We start from the raw sequence: 16912 nt of genomic DNA on the forward strand, positions 1-16912 counted from the left end.
TGTTTGTTTGTTTGTTTGTTTGTTTGTTTGTTTTTGAGTGCTTGCTGAAGTCCTATCTCTGGGAATGCAAAGGCTCTCCATTTTGCTCAATTTCCCCTAAGTGGGTGCTGTACCCAGTCCAAGAGTGAGGAAAGGAAGGAACTCAGTTTGCTGGTTTGTTTAATAACCTCTTGCTACTTAGGACACTGGATTTGAGGGTAAGCTTTTGGGGAGTCCAGGCCTCATTTCCCACCTGATCGAGTGTGTGTTAACTCCGCTGGCTCTGATCAGCACGTGGATAGAAAGATTAGAATGTGAATCATAGGCAACTGTATCAGTCTTGGTTTCACCAACCTGCAGGAGCAATCGCACAAGTTACAATCACACAGAAGCATAGGTGAGTGCTACCACATTCTTTTCCTGTTCCTTTCAAAGATTTGGGAGTAAATCCTCAAACGTCTAGATTCAGGCCAAAGGGAACAAGCAAAGACAGCAGAGAGGCAGCCATTAATCACACAGAACTCCTCCATCATGATTTTCTGGTACATTTCTGTTCGGATAAAACGCAACCCATCCCCAAATAAGTAAGGGAGCAAAATAAGTCTGAGAGAGGGAAGTAGAGGCAACAATAATTTTTAACTCTGTCTCACTGGTTCTGACACAAATCGCCTCGTTGTCATCAGCCGGGAGCCCTCTGCTCAGTGAAATGCACGTCTCCAGTGCTTTCAGACTGTAACCGCAAGCAGCCGCCACAAGGAATAACAAAAATTCCTCAAGCCATCAGTCCCTGATCTTGACAAATTAAACACTCATGACACATTCTCATCAAATGTAAAAGGGGCACAATAAAGCATGAGCAGAGGTGGGAGGAACGGTCCTCATCACAGGCTACCTCCCACATATAGACCTGTGGGGGTTTAAACATCAGGCACCCACCGTGGCCGTGTGACAGAACCGGCAAAGCATGTGTGTAGTTTGGAAGCAAAGAATTAAAAACTGCATCCTGGGCTCCCCGGCCACAAGATGTGTGATCTTCAGTCGCCTGGAAAGTAGGGACCACACATGCTCACTGGGAGGAGCAGAAGAGAGAATATTGGTGAAATTTCCTCTTCCACCCTCAATTATGCTGACTGGTGCCGTCAGTGTTGGCCCAGGGAGACAAGGTCACCAGCCACACCCAGATCCCAACCGGTATCCAGCCCTGGAGGCTGAAGGCCTAGTGTGGCTGGTGCACAGGACACCCCATCTCTCAGCGGTGGGGACCTAAAACCCACCTGGAGGAGGGAGCCCGAGAGAGGCAGCAGGGGTTTGGCCCACGAGGCTTTCACAGCTTCTCTACATCGGTCCAACTGACCAGGTGCGAGGCACTGGGGCGTTGATTCACTTGGCCATGAGGTGAGGATGTGAGTAACCTACAGCTACGAGGCCAGAACTATGATAACCTGCAGCTCTGATTCCAATCACATCGTGAAATTCAGAGGTGACTCCAACAAGAGGAGAATGATTTTAAAAACAATCAGGTTCAGGTGTGGATTTCGATATGGAATGCTGTCCCCTTTTCGTTTTAAGAGTCACAGGGTCATAGTCAAGGTAAATGGAATCGGACACTGGCTTTTATTCCGACAGCTTAATTCAGGCCCAGGTTCTCTCTCTGTGGGGACGGCCGGGAGCAGAAAGGGTCATATTCCGAATTTCAGTCCAAACACTACAAAAGAGAAGAGAGCCCCGAGGAGTTCAAGGTGAAGGAAAAGGCAGCCCACTTTTCTTTCCCAGCTCTGCTTTTGTCCTTCACACACTTCACACTTGAGGGAGGAACTAATGACATTGACCTCGGGGCCCCCAATCTGCCCGGAGGTGTCCGCAGCTGTGGCGGCTGGTCCCGGTGGGGCTCTGCCCGCTGCAGCGTGCTCTATCAATGCGGCCAAGCCAGCAGCTGCCTGAAAACAGTGGCAGGCGGGCCCTAGGCACACGACCCCTGACACCGTGGGCCTCTTTTTCCTCCTCTCTGCCAGCAGCCAATGGGCGGGCTCTCTCCACTGGCTGCCATGGCAACGAGAAGACGGCTCCACAGTGCCCAGAACAGATGTCACATGAGCCAAGATGAATGTGGTGGGGGTGGGGAGCGGGTGGTGGGGGCGGAGGGGGAGAGGGGGACACATTTGGAGTTAAATGGTCCCACCAGAGGGAGTCAGGCATATTCTGAAGTAAGTGCAAAGCGGTAACATCTATTTTCTTTCTCTCCCTGTCCTTTAAGTTCTAAACACACAGGCGCACACACACGTTCTTTCATCTCCGCTACTGAGGTGCCTGTGGCTCGCTGGCTTCCATGGCAAACATGGAAGCCCTGATTTCGGGAAGCCTTAAATGAGCATCGCGTCCACGGCAGGCGTGCAAGCCGGCTTCTGCAGCCATTTAAGGACAGGCTGGGAAGCTCTGTGGAGGTGAATCAGAGAAACTTAGAACCACAAGGAGCTGAGACAGAATCCACGGGAATTTCAAAGCAGACCACAAACCCTGTTTCGCTCCCGTGGCCACTGAAACGTAAGGGCTCCTACGTCCCTCCCCTCCGGGGGTACTTCCTCTGATCGGAGCACTCCTAAGGCCATTTTATACAGAGGAAACCAGGGCGAGGCTTATGAATCTACTGCTTCAGCAACAAGGGCTCTTTTGTTGTCTCTAAAGTAGATCCTATCCTAGCAGAAACAGTGTATTTAAAATGTTTCCACTGCCTGGCGTTTATCTGCCACTGAAATTAACAAGCAGAGCAAGGGCACGCAGGCGCACACCACAAACCCATGTATCGGTTGGTGAGATAAGAGTGATTCCGGCGCAGGCAGGCACTGGACACTGCAGAACTTTTCTCCTCCCGGCTAGCAGCCAGTGGGCAGGAGACCTAATCCTGTCCCTGTTATCGGACCACATGAATCAGGGACCCAGAGGGACAATGTACAGGCCCCGTCCTCATCCGATAGATGAAATGCACTGAATGTGTCAGAAGACCGGAAGACGCCTCCGCTTAGAATTAGTCCGCACTTGTGCTTAACTCTTGCGGCAAACATGCAGTCCTGCTTTGTGCGCAGTGCCACGTGGAGTACCCTCCACAGGGGAGGCCCCACCTGGAGTCCAGAGGGAAGAAAACATGGAAGCTGTTCCTACATCGGGTCCGAAGGAGGATGGAGTGGGCGTGGCAAGAAAAGCACGATGGGAACGTGGAGGAGGGCGAGCTCCGAGAAGGGTCCTGGGTGTGGGGAGACTGGGGCGCCCGTTCTGTGACAGGCACCTGACCTGTACACCATATCGCGTCATGTTACAACACCCTAAGAAGTAGCCCCTATTATCCTATTTAACAAATCAGGAGCCCCAGGCGTAGAGAGGTTACCAGTCCAAGGTCACATCACAAGCAGGTCGCTGAGCACTGCTGCCCCACGTCATCTCCCCACCTCCCTGGGCGGTCTGCCCCATCAGCCAGTGGCCATCAACCACCAGCCACATCGCTGCAGAGAATGCAGCATCTCCCGGTCTCCCCCTAAGCAATAATGCCCAGGAAATCATGGGCTGCAAACACTCACCTCCTATTTCCTAAAACATGTTAAAATATTAACACATAACTATTAAAATTTAAAATGTTCATCTGGACACACCCTAAAGTCATCTTGGGTACCACAAGGGGTACATATGTCACACGTGGGGAGCCACTGCATTTTCCCAGGCCGGCCTTGACAGATGGGGAAGAGTGTGGCCCATGGAGAGTTTGAATTCACTCGAAGGTCACCCTCCGCTGGTTATTTTGTATGTATCCCTCCCCTGAAATGAAAATGTCTCCTCGGTCCTCACAAGAATGCTTTCTTCTGTCATTATTCTGGCCAGTAAGTGGAATCCTAGAGTGCGTGTGGTGCACTTGGATGGAAGCACGAAGGTGAATTAAAGACTGATGGCCCAGCCCTGCCCGATGATGTCTGCCTCGCACCTGGAAGCTGCCACCGCAGACGGAACCCCACCCCAGGGTCGCACTTCCCCGCCGCTGCAGTAACAAACTACAACCACCAGAGGGCAGTAACACAAACTGGATTTCTCATTTGGACCCAAATGTGGATGCACACAGTTTAATAATATGTAAAGCCCATTATTACAAGCTTTTTCTCTCCCCACCCACTATTAATGAACAAATGCCCAGGGGAAATGCAGATATTTCTAAATACAGTGCAAGAAAGGGCAATCTGTACTCATACACAGGGAGTCTAACACACAGTATTAAGTGGAAATGAAAATAATCACCCAGATGCAAGTAAACCATTAAGGCTAAAGATTTATCTGTCCTATACGGCTGCATACGTAGAAAGATAGGTGCCTGCCTCCCAGAAACGGGCACTTTTAACACATTTATTTCCCAAGTTCTTATTTAGAGTTCATAATAATACCTGCAACGATAACCACAAAGCTACAAGAGGGGTGTAAGAGGAATTTCATCTTTATTGCTGGGCAGACAAAGGGGGATTTTTCTCTTGGACTAAGGTAAGTTAATGAATTATTCAGGGATTTTCCATGGACTTTAAAAGTCATAACTCCAAGCTTTAAACGATAGCACAAATTTTAAAAAAAGAAGAAGAAGAGAAAGAAGAGGAAGAGATGGCTAATCCCTAAACCATAAAATATCAACTGACATTTACCCACGTCTCTTCAGGGTGCTTCGATGCAGATAAATGAGTTCTGGTGTTGGTGAGAGCACAGTCTTTTGCTGCTGTCACTGGTTCTCACATCAGAGCACAGAGAACACAACAGATCGAGGAGAGGTATTTCTAGGATGCAACCTACCCATTTTCCAGCGAACAAAGAAACGGGAATAACCCTGCCATCTTCTCGATTCACAACAGAGAGGAAGGTTCCCCAATCCTGTATTTCCACAACGGTTTGAGATTTGAGGGCCTCTGGGAAAGCAGGATGAAGTCATTGCCAACAGCCTTGTCTCTGGAGTCCCCCCATTAAACTGTGATGTTTGTAAAATGCTTGACAGATTACCAAGTATCTCCACACGGCGTGCGAGAAAAGCATATGGGATTCAGAGTCAAATGACTCTAACTGTCTAAGTGTATTATCTGGGCCATCCTGGGAATGTGAATGAAGCCCTCTGTGCCTCAGTTTCTTCCTCAGGCAGGCAGGAGAGCAGATCCTAAATGGCCTCCCTGTGTGGGGTGAGGGTCACCATTCCCAGCACATGGGACAAAGCACTAGAAACCGCTAAGGTTTATGAAAATTTCTGTTCTTCTCGTCCCCATTTTATAAACAGGGAACTAGAGCTGTAAAGACTTGTCCAAAGTCATGGTCAGTAAAGGCAGAGCAGGGCCCCAGCGAGGTGTTCTCACCCAAGGCCGTGGTTCCTCCCACCCCTCCATGATGTCTCAGCTTGGGCCACCATACTGGGTGGCTTTAAACAAAAGACATCTATCTCACAGTTCTGGAGGCAGGGCAGTGCCAGCAGGGTAGGTTTCATGGTGGGGACTCTTCTCATGACTTAGAGATGGCCACCAGCTCATTGTGTGCTCAAGTGACCTCTTCTCTGTGTGCACACAGGGAGAGAGAGCTCTCTGGGGTCTCTTCTTACAAGGGCACTAATCCCATCATGGGGGCCCCACCCTCATGACCTCATCTAACTCTAGTCACCTTCCAAAGGCCCCACCTCCGAATACCATCACATTGAGAGTTAGGGCTTCAACACATGAATTTGGGGAGGAGGGGACACAAATATTCAGCCCATAACAAGGGGTAACAGTGGGCTTCTTAATTCTGCTACATCTTTTCAGTTCAGGTCAGTAAATATCTGCTGACAATCTGCGAGGTGCCAAGCACAGAACTAGGTCTTGGGGGAAACGAGGAGCTCCCACACGGCTCACTTAATGTCAGGACGGTTCCCAGCAGAGGCTCTACAGGAAAGAGCATTTGTGACACGTGGGCTTTCGGGACTGTGGGTAGCACCGTTGATGACAAGAAACTTCACAGACTCCTTCTTCAGATAGCTGGGTTTGAAACCACTGTAATGGGAGTCTGGCAACTGATCAGCACATAATTAATATCTGATAAGGTAATTAAGGTATTAATTTATTGAGGAAGGCGGGGGGAAGGTAAGGAAGGGAGGACTTACCTCCCTTTAAATTTTATGTTAAAATTTTCAGCCAATAGATGCTTACTAGGAAAAGGCAAAGGATCTGTACCTCCTGGTGGGGAACCATCAGGTCCGGTTATAATATGACAATTACAGCATAACTGGATATTTATTGCATATACTTAACATCTCTCAATAGAGTTGGCATAATTAGAACTACTTTCTTGATTGGAAAACTGAGGGGCTCGACTTCAATTAATGCATTTTGGGCGGTTACTGCATGCTAGCTAAAGTAGGTATATATATATTTTTTTCAGTCCATAACAAGAGATATTTTACATATGTATAAAATTCTATTTAATTCTTATAACAAATCTGTGAGGGAATCTTGCTATCCACACTCAGACAATTTAAGAATGAAGACCAGAAGTAGAAGCCAAGGATCCACAGGTAGTAAGTAAGTGACTGCAAGAGTTCTAGAACATTCTTGCCAACCATTCAAACAGCATTTTGATTCCTTACACACACACACAATCTTCTCCCGCCAGAATCTAGCTCTTAGGATTTCCTTCCGGTTGTTACTTTATTTTGGTAAGTAAGATGGGGATGAAGTTGGATCTTTTTTTGAAGGTAGAGATGTTTGAAAGGGGATAAGCTTCTGCAAATTTCTACCTTTCTTCAAAATGAGACAAGGGCCTCAAGAGAGAGGAGATAAAGTCCCATCCTCTCTCTGGGGACCTGAGCATATGGCCCTGGGTTCCAGAAGAAGCCAGACAGGAAACCACCTGGTAAGCAGCCCATCAAAGGAGAGCTCTCAGTTTCAGCCCCTATTTGGGGCTGGACATGCGGCAGTGGTACCATGGAAACCAGGCCAGGGGGTGTAGTTAGGCTGAATAATGATGCCCCCTGAACGTCCTCACCCCTTGGAATCCTTCACCATTATGTGTGATTAAATTAAAGACTTGGATATGGAGGATTATCTTGGATTAGCCAGTGGGCCCAAAATGTAATCACACACGTCCTTATGACAGAGAGGCTGCGGGAGATTAGACACACAGAAGGGGAAGAGGCAACGTGGCCACCGAGACAGAGACTGGAAGGATGTGGCCACAAGCCATGGAATGTTGGTGGCCACTAAACAAATTAAATAATCAAAGCTGAAGCAATTCTAAAAATACACGTTGTAATCCAGTCAACTGCATTATTTTTATCTTTCACTTTGGGTACTTTTCTTTAAAATGACACTATAGAGTATTGATAACAGATGACAGACTGTTGGATAATTACATTTCAAGATAAAACATGGTAAATACTTAGAGATTATAGCTATGTTGAAGATATGGATGGATGGATGGATGGATGAATGGATAGGTGGGTAGGTGGGTGGACAGAGGAACAAACATGCTGAGAGTCAGAGACAGATATTAAGGCACTATCTTACATTTGACACATGGTGGGTAATTTAACATTCACCCAAAAAGGTCATCCAGGGGAAAGGTTGTGCTTACTATTCATGAAGCCTCCAGGAGTTGGGAAGGAAGTAAGGTGTGTGGCCAGAAAAATCTTAAGATTTATTAATTCTCTATCAAATTTCAGGAGACTTAATCTATCAGTGATCAAAAGGCTTAATTCCTAAATGAGGAAGAGTTTACTTTTCAGGTCCTGAGAATCACACATGAACAACCCACATCCCGGTCAGATGCCACAATCCAGTTTAGAATATTAGGAAATGTTTGTCATCACAGGTTCACTTGAGAGGTCAACTGTCTACATTTGATGATCCAAAGACAATTAATATTACACCAAATTATCTCTTCCATAATACCATAAGCAAATAATTCCACTGTGAGACTCTGAGGAGAAAATATGAAAATGACGTTAACAAACGATTACAAAGTCTTCATTCCAAGGCAAGAACAGCCCACATTTTGTGCTAAGTCTGCAGCTCACCAAAGCCACAAAGCAGCTGTCAAGTTCTGTGAACAGAATCTCGCCCTTTCAAGGTCAAGGAACCCAGTGTGAAGTTGACATGCCACTCTGATCCTCTTCTGTAAGCATCTCCAGCCTCCCTACTCTGAGCGTAAACAAGCAAACTCCTTCAGCCTCCCTTCCTTTCCTAGCGTTGTCAGGGAGCCTGGTATCTACAACCCAGCCAACTTTGCAGGAAACCACAGTTTAGATGGAAAATCACTTTGGGTTTCTGGCTCATCAGCACTACTGCGCATCTAATTAGCTCAACAATTGGTCCCTGTGATAAAATCAGCTAATTTTATGTTCAAATGGCTGCGCCGTGGTAAGCAATACTGTCACTCTCAACTTCATGCAGCAGAGAAAAGTTGCTGAAGAAGCTGGTTCCTGGGGGTCACTGGGGGCAAACTAGTGACGACTATTAAATTAGTAACCAAAGTCAATGTTAGAGTTAGTGCAGGGGGGTCCCACCAGGGCTCAAACAAGATGAATTCCCTGAGTGTGGTGACAGGGTCAGAAATGCCAGCTCTTAAAGGAGAAAACAGTGCGTATAAAAATGCATGGAAAACAGGACACTAATGAACTCACCTACAAAAGAAACAGACTTGCAGACATGGTAAACAATCTAATGGTTACCGGGGAAAGGGGATGGGAAGGGATAAATTTGGGAGTTTGAGATTTGCAAATGTTAGCCACTATATATAAAAATAGATTAAAAAACAAATTTCTTCTGTGTAGTACAAGGAATTACATTCAATATCTTGTAATAACCTTTAGTGAAAAGAATCTGAAAATGAATATCTGAATGTATATGCATGACTGGGACATTTATGCTGTGCGCCGGAAATTGACACATTGTAAATAAAGTATTCAGTTCCTCAGTCTCATGAGCCACATTTCAAGTGCTCAACAGCCGTATGCGGCTGGCGGCCACTGCCGGGCACTGCGGAAGAAGCCACTGCCACTGGGCAGAGGGTCGTACGGAGGCACAGGTCTAGGGCCAGGACTCTCTGGGTGTTAGACAGTTTGCCAGGAGAGAAATACTGGACTTTCTACTCACCTATCAGTAGGATCCAGGGCTAGATTTATTTATGCATAAAATTAAGGAGACACGACAGTATTTGCTCTCTGAGGTGTGATACAGCCGTCACATGTGGTTATGTTAACAGCAATGGATATCTGGTTGTTGGGAGCACAGGAGGGCCCGAGCTTTATTTTAAAAACAGACCCTACTTTTAAAAGTCAAGTAAAAAAAAAGTATATGTATGAATGTATGTAATTTCCATATGCTTAAGTACAGAACATCCAAAAGGTTAGAACAACTATCTAGAATATAAGATTAACATTCCCCAAATCTACAAAAATAATGGAGAAACGATGAAAACAATAAATATTTACTATCTAATTTTTAGGTATTTCATCAGTGTATCAGTTATCTCAAATCAGTGTGGGTTCCACCCAAAGCGAAGGATAAGAAACTATACGGGGGTAGAAACCAGAACATTAGGTCTAAGTTAGTCTCTTCATCGTCACGTGGAAGGCACTGACTTTCTGAACTTAAAATCTCCACTGTGAACACCAGAGGGTCACCTCGTTTTGAGATATTCTGGAGAGAAGTCAATACCCTCCCAGAGTTTCTAAGTGTTACTATTTGTAATTTAAGAGACTGTGAATCATATTAGGAAATCTATATATAGCACTAGTCATATGTAACTTTAAGTATTAATTACGAACATAGGCTCTATAATTAAATATAGTGAGGTTAAACCAAATAGAACTAGATTCTAAGTTTTTGCCTGGGGTTGATTCTGTATGGAGCCTGCCACATGTCTCGGCACCCTCCCCATCTCTCAAATGCTGGTGTTCCTCAGGTCCTAAGCCTCTCTTCTCATCACTTTCCACTCTTCCTAAGTGATCGTACCAGCAACTAAGGCATTGTTTACCAAATATAAGTTGATAATCCCCAATAGTAAGAAAGGTTACCATTTGTTGAGCACTTACTATGTGCTTTACCAGCATTAAGCCAGTTAACAGTCACAGTAACCCTCCCTGCAAGGTGGGACCAGCCCACATCACCTCTTAACAGCCTTGTGCATGCACCTATCAGGGCCACCTTAAACTCCACATTTCCAAACTAAACTTACCTTCCCCACCAACTGCCTCTGCCCCTCCCTATCTTCATACAAAACATCACTAGCCAGCAACCTGTAAGTCACCCTGGATCCCTTCCTCTCATTTATCCTCCACTTCCAATCAAGGTCCAAGTCCCATCAGTTCTACTTCCCAAATATCCTCCATTCCATTCATACTCCCACCATCCTACACAAAGCTGCAATCACTTCTGCCCTGGAGTCCTGTGACAGAGGTCTCTCATCCTTATGTGTCTGCCTGACGTAATTGTGATACATGGCTTTCTAAGTGTCAGGCACTTGCTAAGAAGTTATGCAGCTGACTTACAAATTGAGGCAATTCAAGGCTGGAGGCTGAATGCTTAACTGCCAGCACACATGCCCAGGTGAGCCCACCATTATCAAAAAAGTCACCATAAAAAGAAATGAGGAAGGATAATTCACAGTTTAGAATGGAAACATAAGCATACTCAAATGACTCCTAAACTTAGCAGTTCCTTCAAAAGATTTATTTCCTTGCAGCCTCTGCAGCACAGCTCAGCTGGGTGCCTCTGGCTTGAGGTCCACCCTGAGGTTGTGGTCAAACTGTCAAACCGGGTCTGCAGTCTCATCTGAAGGCTTGACCAGGGCTGGGGACTTCCAAGCCTGCTCCCATGTTTCTTAGAGACTTCGGACCCTTGCCACATGAGCCTTTACACAGGCTGCCTCACGACACCACAGCTGGCTTCCCCCAGGGCAAGTGATCCAAGAGACAGTGAGAGAGAAAGGGTGCCCAAGATGGAAGCCACGGTCCTGCCAGAAACTCATCTCAGAAGTAACATCCAATCACATCTGCCGTTCATCAGGAGAGTCATTAAGTCCAGCCCACGCTCAAGGAGAGGGGATTCCACACAGGCAGAGGCCACTGAGGGCCATCCTCCAGGCTGCCTACTCCGATCACCCATGCAGACATCACAGCCTTGGAGGGAGGGAGGGGAACATGCTGAGGAATAAATGGGGCTCTGTGAGCATCCCCGTCAGCCCTCTCTGTTTCTAGAGTTAAAATGACCATGAGTTGTATGTCCTGCTACTTTTTCTCAGTAGATACACTTTTGTCCCTGCCTCCTGCCCCCTGCCACCTCTGCCACCATGGGGATGGGTGGAGAACCCACACACTTCTGGGGACTGGGGCATAGCAGACTTTTTACATAATTCTAAAATACAGCAGTATTACAGTCGCTCCTGGCTCTATTGTTAAACATGGATCCAAATCAGAAAATATAAAGGTAACTAAAATTTAAACATTATCACTAAGTTCTGAAAATTAAAGCAACTCTAGTTATTTTTAAAAGAACTGAATCTCTGAATTAGAGGAGATTTTTTAAATATAATACAAATTAATAGTGAAAATAATTATTTCATGAGGTAATGTCTACATTCCTGAGAAGTATTTTTATTATAATTCAATCCACTGTTACTAGCAAGAGAGACAGCGCTATGGGTTGAACTGTGTTTCCCCAAAAAAGATATGTTGGAATCCCGACTCCCAGGACCTCAGCATAGAGGTAACCGAGCTCAAATGTGGTCACTAGGTAAGGCCCCGATCCAATGCGACTGGAGTTGTCATAAAAGGAGCTAATTTGGACACAGAAACAGACACGCATAGCCGGGAGCTGATGTGAAGACACAGGGAGAAGACGGCCATCTACAAGTCAAGGACAGAGGCCTGGAGCAGGTCCCGCCCTCGCAGCCTCAGGAGGAACCAGCCCCGCCAACGCCATGATTTTGAACTCCCAGACTCCAGAACCATGAGACAGCAGATTTCTGTCATCTCAGCCCCGAGTCTGTCACACTTTGTCGCCGCCCAAGCAGACTTATTCAGAGAGAAGAAAAAAGAGACAGACTCAGAAGGAGACAGAGAGACTAAGTGTTAAGCTATGTATGTTCATCCGGATGAGTTGATTTCAAAGAGAAATGCATCAGGGTCTGCTCATTTAGCGCTTCTGTGGAGCAGAGGGGCTGTGTTCCTAGAGGCTGAGAGAAACTTCCAAACCACATGCAAATGGAACACAGTGCCAGGTGACAAGAAGCGGACTCTCCCTCTGCAGGGGGTTCCCAGGAGGGAGAGGGGGGACCCTACCTTCTGGTAGTCCTCCTTGGACCTCAGGGCTGCCTCCATGTGCGCGGTGGAGGTCGGGTAGATGGCAGAGCGGTACTGAGAGCCATGGTCGTTGCCCTGGCGCAAGCCTAGGGAAGAGGAAGGCAGAGGGCATGACTGGGAACATCTGAGAATCACTCCAAGGATATGGTATAACAGAGGGCTCTTCGAAGGGTCATATTTTCACAGATCATCTGGTTGAAGGAGGATCTAATGAAGCCTGTAAGTTTACATGTGTTTTTAGAGCTTCTCTTGCCCTGATGGGACAACCTAACTAAGGGTTTGAAATATCAGGAAGATTTCAGAAAATTGTGTGGCCGTACAGAAAAGATGTACATGGCTGTCATTCTAGGCAAGTATGTAAGGTAATGAATTTCTGTAAAAAATGATCCATGGATTATTTCTACAATCAGAGTTTATACTACCACTGTGATCCAGGCTAGGGATGTATGGACCCTTCCCTGAAGCCGTGATCCCTTGGTTCTGCATTCTGACTTGATCCTCAGTTCTACTATAATACTGATGTGGCTTCTGTCACTGTTGTCCCTGTCCTCCTGTGCAGGCCTGGGCTGTCCCCAACATCCTGTGGACCGCCTTAAAGAGCAGTAAGTTCACAGGCATGACACACAGCCTTGCCCCAGACTCCCTGCACTTTTCTCTTTGTACAAACCCAAACTAACCATCCATTGGAAAGATGGGAGTTATTCATCAGTGGGCAAATTTCAAATCTGTCTTTCAAATTTGAATTTACAGCCCTGATCTTCTTGGATGTTCTAATAAAACTAAAAGCTCCCCGTGTCAGAATCAATACATGTTCTCTTCTTGGTCAACTCTGGCTAAACCCTTGACTGGCCAGAAAGGAGGACAAGAAAGTGCTAAAGAGATACAGCAGAGAATAGAGAGAAAATGTCACAGCCTTTGTTCAGGATCCTTTGAGTCTTGAATGAAACTGGACAAGGCATTAACTCTCCCATCTACTCAACAACATTATTTTGATTGACTTTTTCCATTAAAGTTCATCCTGAGGAGAAGGCATATCTTAAACCAAACCATACATATATAGCCCCAGACGTGTGTGTATTTGGTTAATTCCAATACACATACTTCTTGGTTCACTAAGGAAGGGGCTTCTTAAACAGACAGAAGCTTCAAATTTGAAGACAGATGGTTCACTGGGAAATATGATTTTATGTTCAACAGATTGAAAAACCTACAGAACTATGGATTTTCTGTTCTCATTATTTTTAAGACATTGCATTTACAGATGTTTAGCATCATTAAACTTTCACCATTTCTTTCAACCTCCATTGGTTTATATAATGAACGCCAAACAGTCATTCATATGTGAGGAAAATCTGCTTACTAAACCCCTTGTAAGAAGCCTAGGACTTGGAGCTGCAAGATCTTGTTTTTGAGTCTGATTCTGCCACTGACGTGTTATGCAAATTACCTCATCTTTCTGAGCTTCAAACCTCTTCCGCAGAACAAGGATTATAAGGGCCTAACCTATAGGTTTGTGGGGAGGAGTAAATGAGACGGAACCTGTAAAGCACTCTGCTGACTGTAAAAAATGATGCAGGTGTTAAACACTTCTATATTTACAACTTTTCATAATCTTAGAACAGCTCAGAACTAGTTTGAAATAAAAATAACCAATGACATCACACAAGATATTCTAGGAGCAACTCTTTTTCCCCCCAGAAAAAGTATTATTTATATTAATCTCTCAGATACTCACACAGCAGGGGTTACACAGATAAACGATCTAAAGAGAGGTTCAGAATTAATTTTATGTGTGTAGAAATGTACTATTTAGTTTTTTCCTGTTTATTACATCTATTTATTTATTTATTTTTACAGAATTACCTTCCTAGTTAAATTTTACCTCTGCTAATCTCCACCCTAGTTCTCCATTTTAGTGGAAAACAAACCCAAGAGAGGGGGAAGTCTCTTTGAGTGAATTCTCCTTCCCCTGCCCCAGCCCATGAAGAGCTTCACAATACGATGTCTTCACTCTTGGTCTCTGATCTGAAGCTTGAAAAAATCAAGCCTGTTGGCAATTATCTTGTACTGCTCAAGCTCACACTCACTGGGGTTACTAGGAAGTGGGAAAGAAAGACTTGCAGACTGGTAGAAAGAAACAGGAACAATGAAAATTAATGATAAAAATCGTTTTAAAAGCCCTTCTTCCTGACTTCTTGCCTTCTTGTCTTCCTTCCATTCATTCATCTGTTTTTCCCTGTCCAAGGTACCAGCTACTGGGATTCAGAAATAAGACGGTCTTCACCACTGTTCTAGTCTTTCGCCCATTTTTCTATTCAGTGGTCTGCCTTTAAAAAAAATCTATTGGAGATTTTTTTAATTTTTAAAAATATTTATGTATCTTGGATACTAATACTTAGTCAAATATAACCTCTCTGTCCTTACAATTTCTTTATGATATTTTTTGATGAACCAAAGTTTGATTTTAATATATAGTTAAATTTATCAAGCAGTTTCTCTTACGGTTAATACTTTCTATACCTTGTTTAAGGAATGCTTCTCAACATACACACAACAGATCCTTGTTGCTTATTTATTTTATATGTAATAGTTCGTACCTCTTAATCCTCTAGCCCTATCTTACCCTTTCCCCTTTTCTCTCCCCACTAGTAACCATTAGTTTGTTCTCTATATCTGTGAGTCTGTTTCTGTTTTGTTATATACATTTGTTTGTGTTATTTTTTAGATTTCACATATAAGTGATAACATAGAGTATTTATCTTTCTCTTTCTGATTTATTTCACTAAGCATAATACCCTCTAGGTCTGTCCACATTGTTGCAAATGGCTGAGTAATATTATGTATTATTAGTTATATTATGGCTGAATGATATTCCATTGTATATATACACCACATCTTCTTTGTCCATTCATCTATTGATGGATACTTAGGTTGTTTCCATATCTTGGTTATTATAAATAATGCTGATATGAACATTGGGGTGCACATATCTTTTTGAGTTAGTTTTTTTTTTCAGATATATATCCAAGAGTGGACTTGCTGGATCATATGGTAATTCTGTTTTTAGATTTTTGAGGTACTTCCATACTGTCTTCCATAGTGGCTGCACCAGTTTACATTCTTACCAAGAGTGTACAAGGGTTCCCTTTTCTCCACATCCTCACTAACATTTGTTATTTGTAGACTTTTTGATGTTAACCATTCTGACAGTGTGAGGTGATATCTCACTGTGGTTTTGATTTGCATTTCTCTAATAATTGGCAATGTTGTATATCTTTCATGTGCTTGTTAGCTATCTGTATATCTTCTTCGGACAGATGTCTATTCAGGGCTTCTGCCCATTTTTTAATTGAGTTGCTTGTTTACTGATATCGAGTTGTATGAGAACTGTTTACATATTTTAGATAATAACTCCTTATTGGTTATATCATTTGCAAATATTTTCTCCCATTTGGTAGGTTGTCCTTCGTTTTGTCTATGGTTTCCTCTGCTGTGCAAAACCTTTTAAGTGTAATTAGGTCTTATTTGTCTATTTTTGCTTTTATTTCTTTTGTCTTTGGAGACAGATCCTACACACACACACACACACACACACACACACACACACAGAGCTATGATCTATGTTAAAGAGTGTTCTGCCTGTGTTTTCCTCTAGGAGTTTTATAGTATCCGGTCTTACATTTAGGTCTTTAATCCATTTGGAGTTTATTTTTGTATATGGTGTGAGGAAATGTTTTAATCTCATTGTTTTACATGTGGCTGTCCAATTTTCCCAGCACTACTTATTAAAGAGACTGTCTTTTCTCCATTGTAAATTCTTGCCTCCTTTGTCATAGATTAATTGACCATAATGCTTATGGGTTTATTTCTGGTCTCTGTAGTCTTTTCTGTTGATCTATGTGTCAGTTTTTCTGCCAGTACCATGCTGTTTTGATGACTGTAGCTTTGTATTACAGACTGAAATCAGGGGGCCTGATACCTCCAGGTTTGTCCTTTTTTCTCAAGACTGCCTATCTGTAGTGATATTCCATATTTTCTTCCCAATGTTGGGTACTTATGCCTTCTCATTTTCTTCTTGATCAACTTTCCAATGTTTTTATTAATTTTATTAGCCATTTTGAAATACCAACTTTTAGCTTCATTGATCCTCTCTACTACTTTTTTACTTTCTATTCCATTTATTTTTGTTCTTTATTATTTCTTTCTTCTTCATTGTTTGGCTTATGTTTTTGCTGATTTTCTAAGTTCTTGAGATGGACACTGAGCTCTATCTTTCTCTACCTCGAATGTATGAATTTAAGGCTCTATATTTCTCGCTAAGAACTGCTTTAGCTATGCCCTACAAGTTTTGATGTATAGTATTTTAACTACCAGTCAGTTCAAAATTTTTTCTAATTTCCATTATGGCTGTCTTTGATCCATAAGATAATTAGAAAATTTCTTCTCTTCTAACATAAAAGGATTTTCTATATTTTAGCTATCCTTTTTGCTATTGATTTATAGTGTAATTGCATTATGGTGAAAGAAACATAATCTCTGTGATTTTAGTCCTTTTGCAACATATTCAAACTTTATGGCCTCATATATGTTCCATGTGTG

The 16912-nt window shown here is 43.7% G+C and overlaps 1 protein-coding gene across 4 annotated transcripts in view; it reads right to left on the reverse strand.

Annotated features, from left to right (window-relative positions):
* Positions 1-16912, reverse strand: part of MSRA (methionine sulfoxide reductase A) — a 286803-nt gene that overhangs the window by 70751 nt on the left and 199140 nt on the right. For all 4 annotated transcript variants that reach the window (XM_032471090.1, XM_032471093.1, XM_032471091.1 and 1 more), the window contains one exon: positions 12293-12399. In XM_032471090.1, coding sequence (XP_032326981.1) covers positions 12293-12399 — 107 coding nt within the window. The remainder of the gene's footprint in view (positions 1-12292; positions 12400-16912) is intronic.

This window comes from Camelus ferus, chromosome 31 (genome assembly GCF_009834535.1).
Source record: "Camelus ferus isolate YT-003-E chromosome 31, BCGSAC_Cfer_1.0, whole genome shotgun sequence".
Taxonomy (NCBI): Eukaryota; Metazoa; Chordata; class Mammalia; order Artiodactyla; family Camelidae; genus Camelus; species Camelus ferus.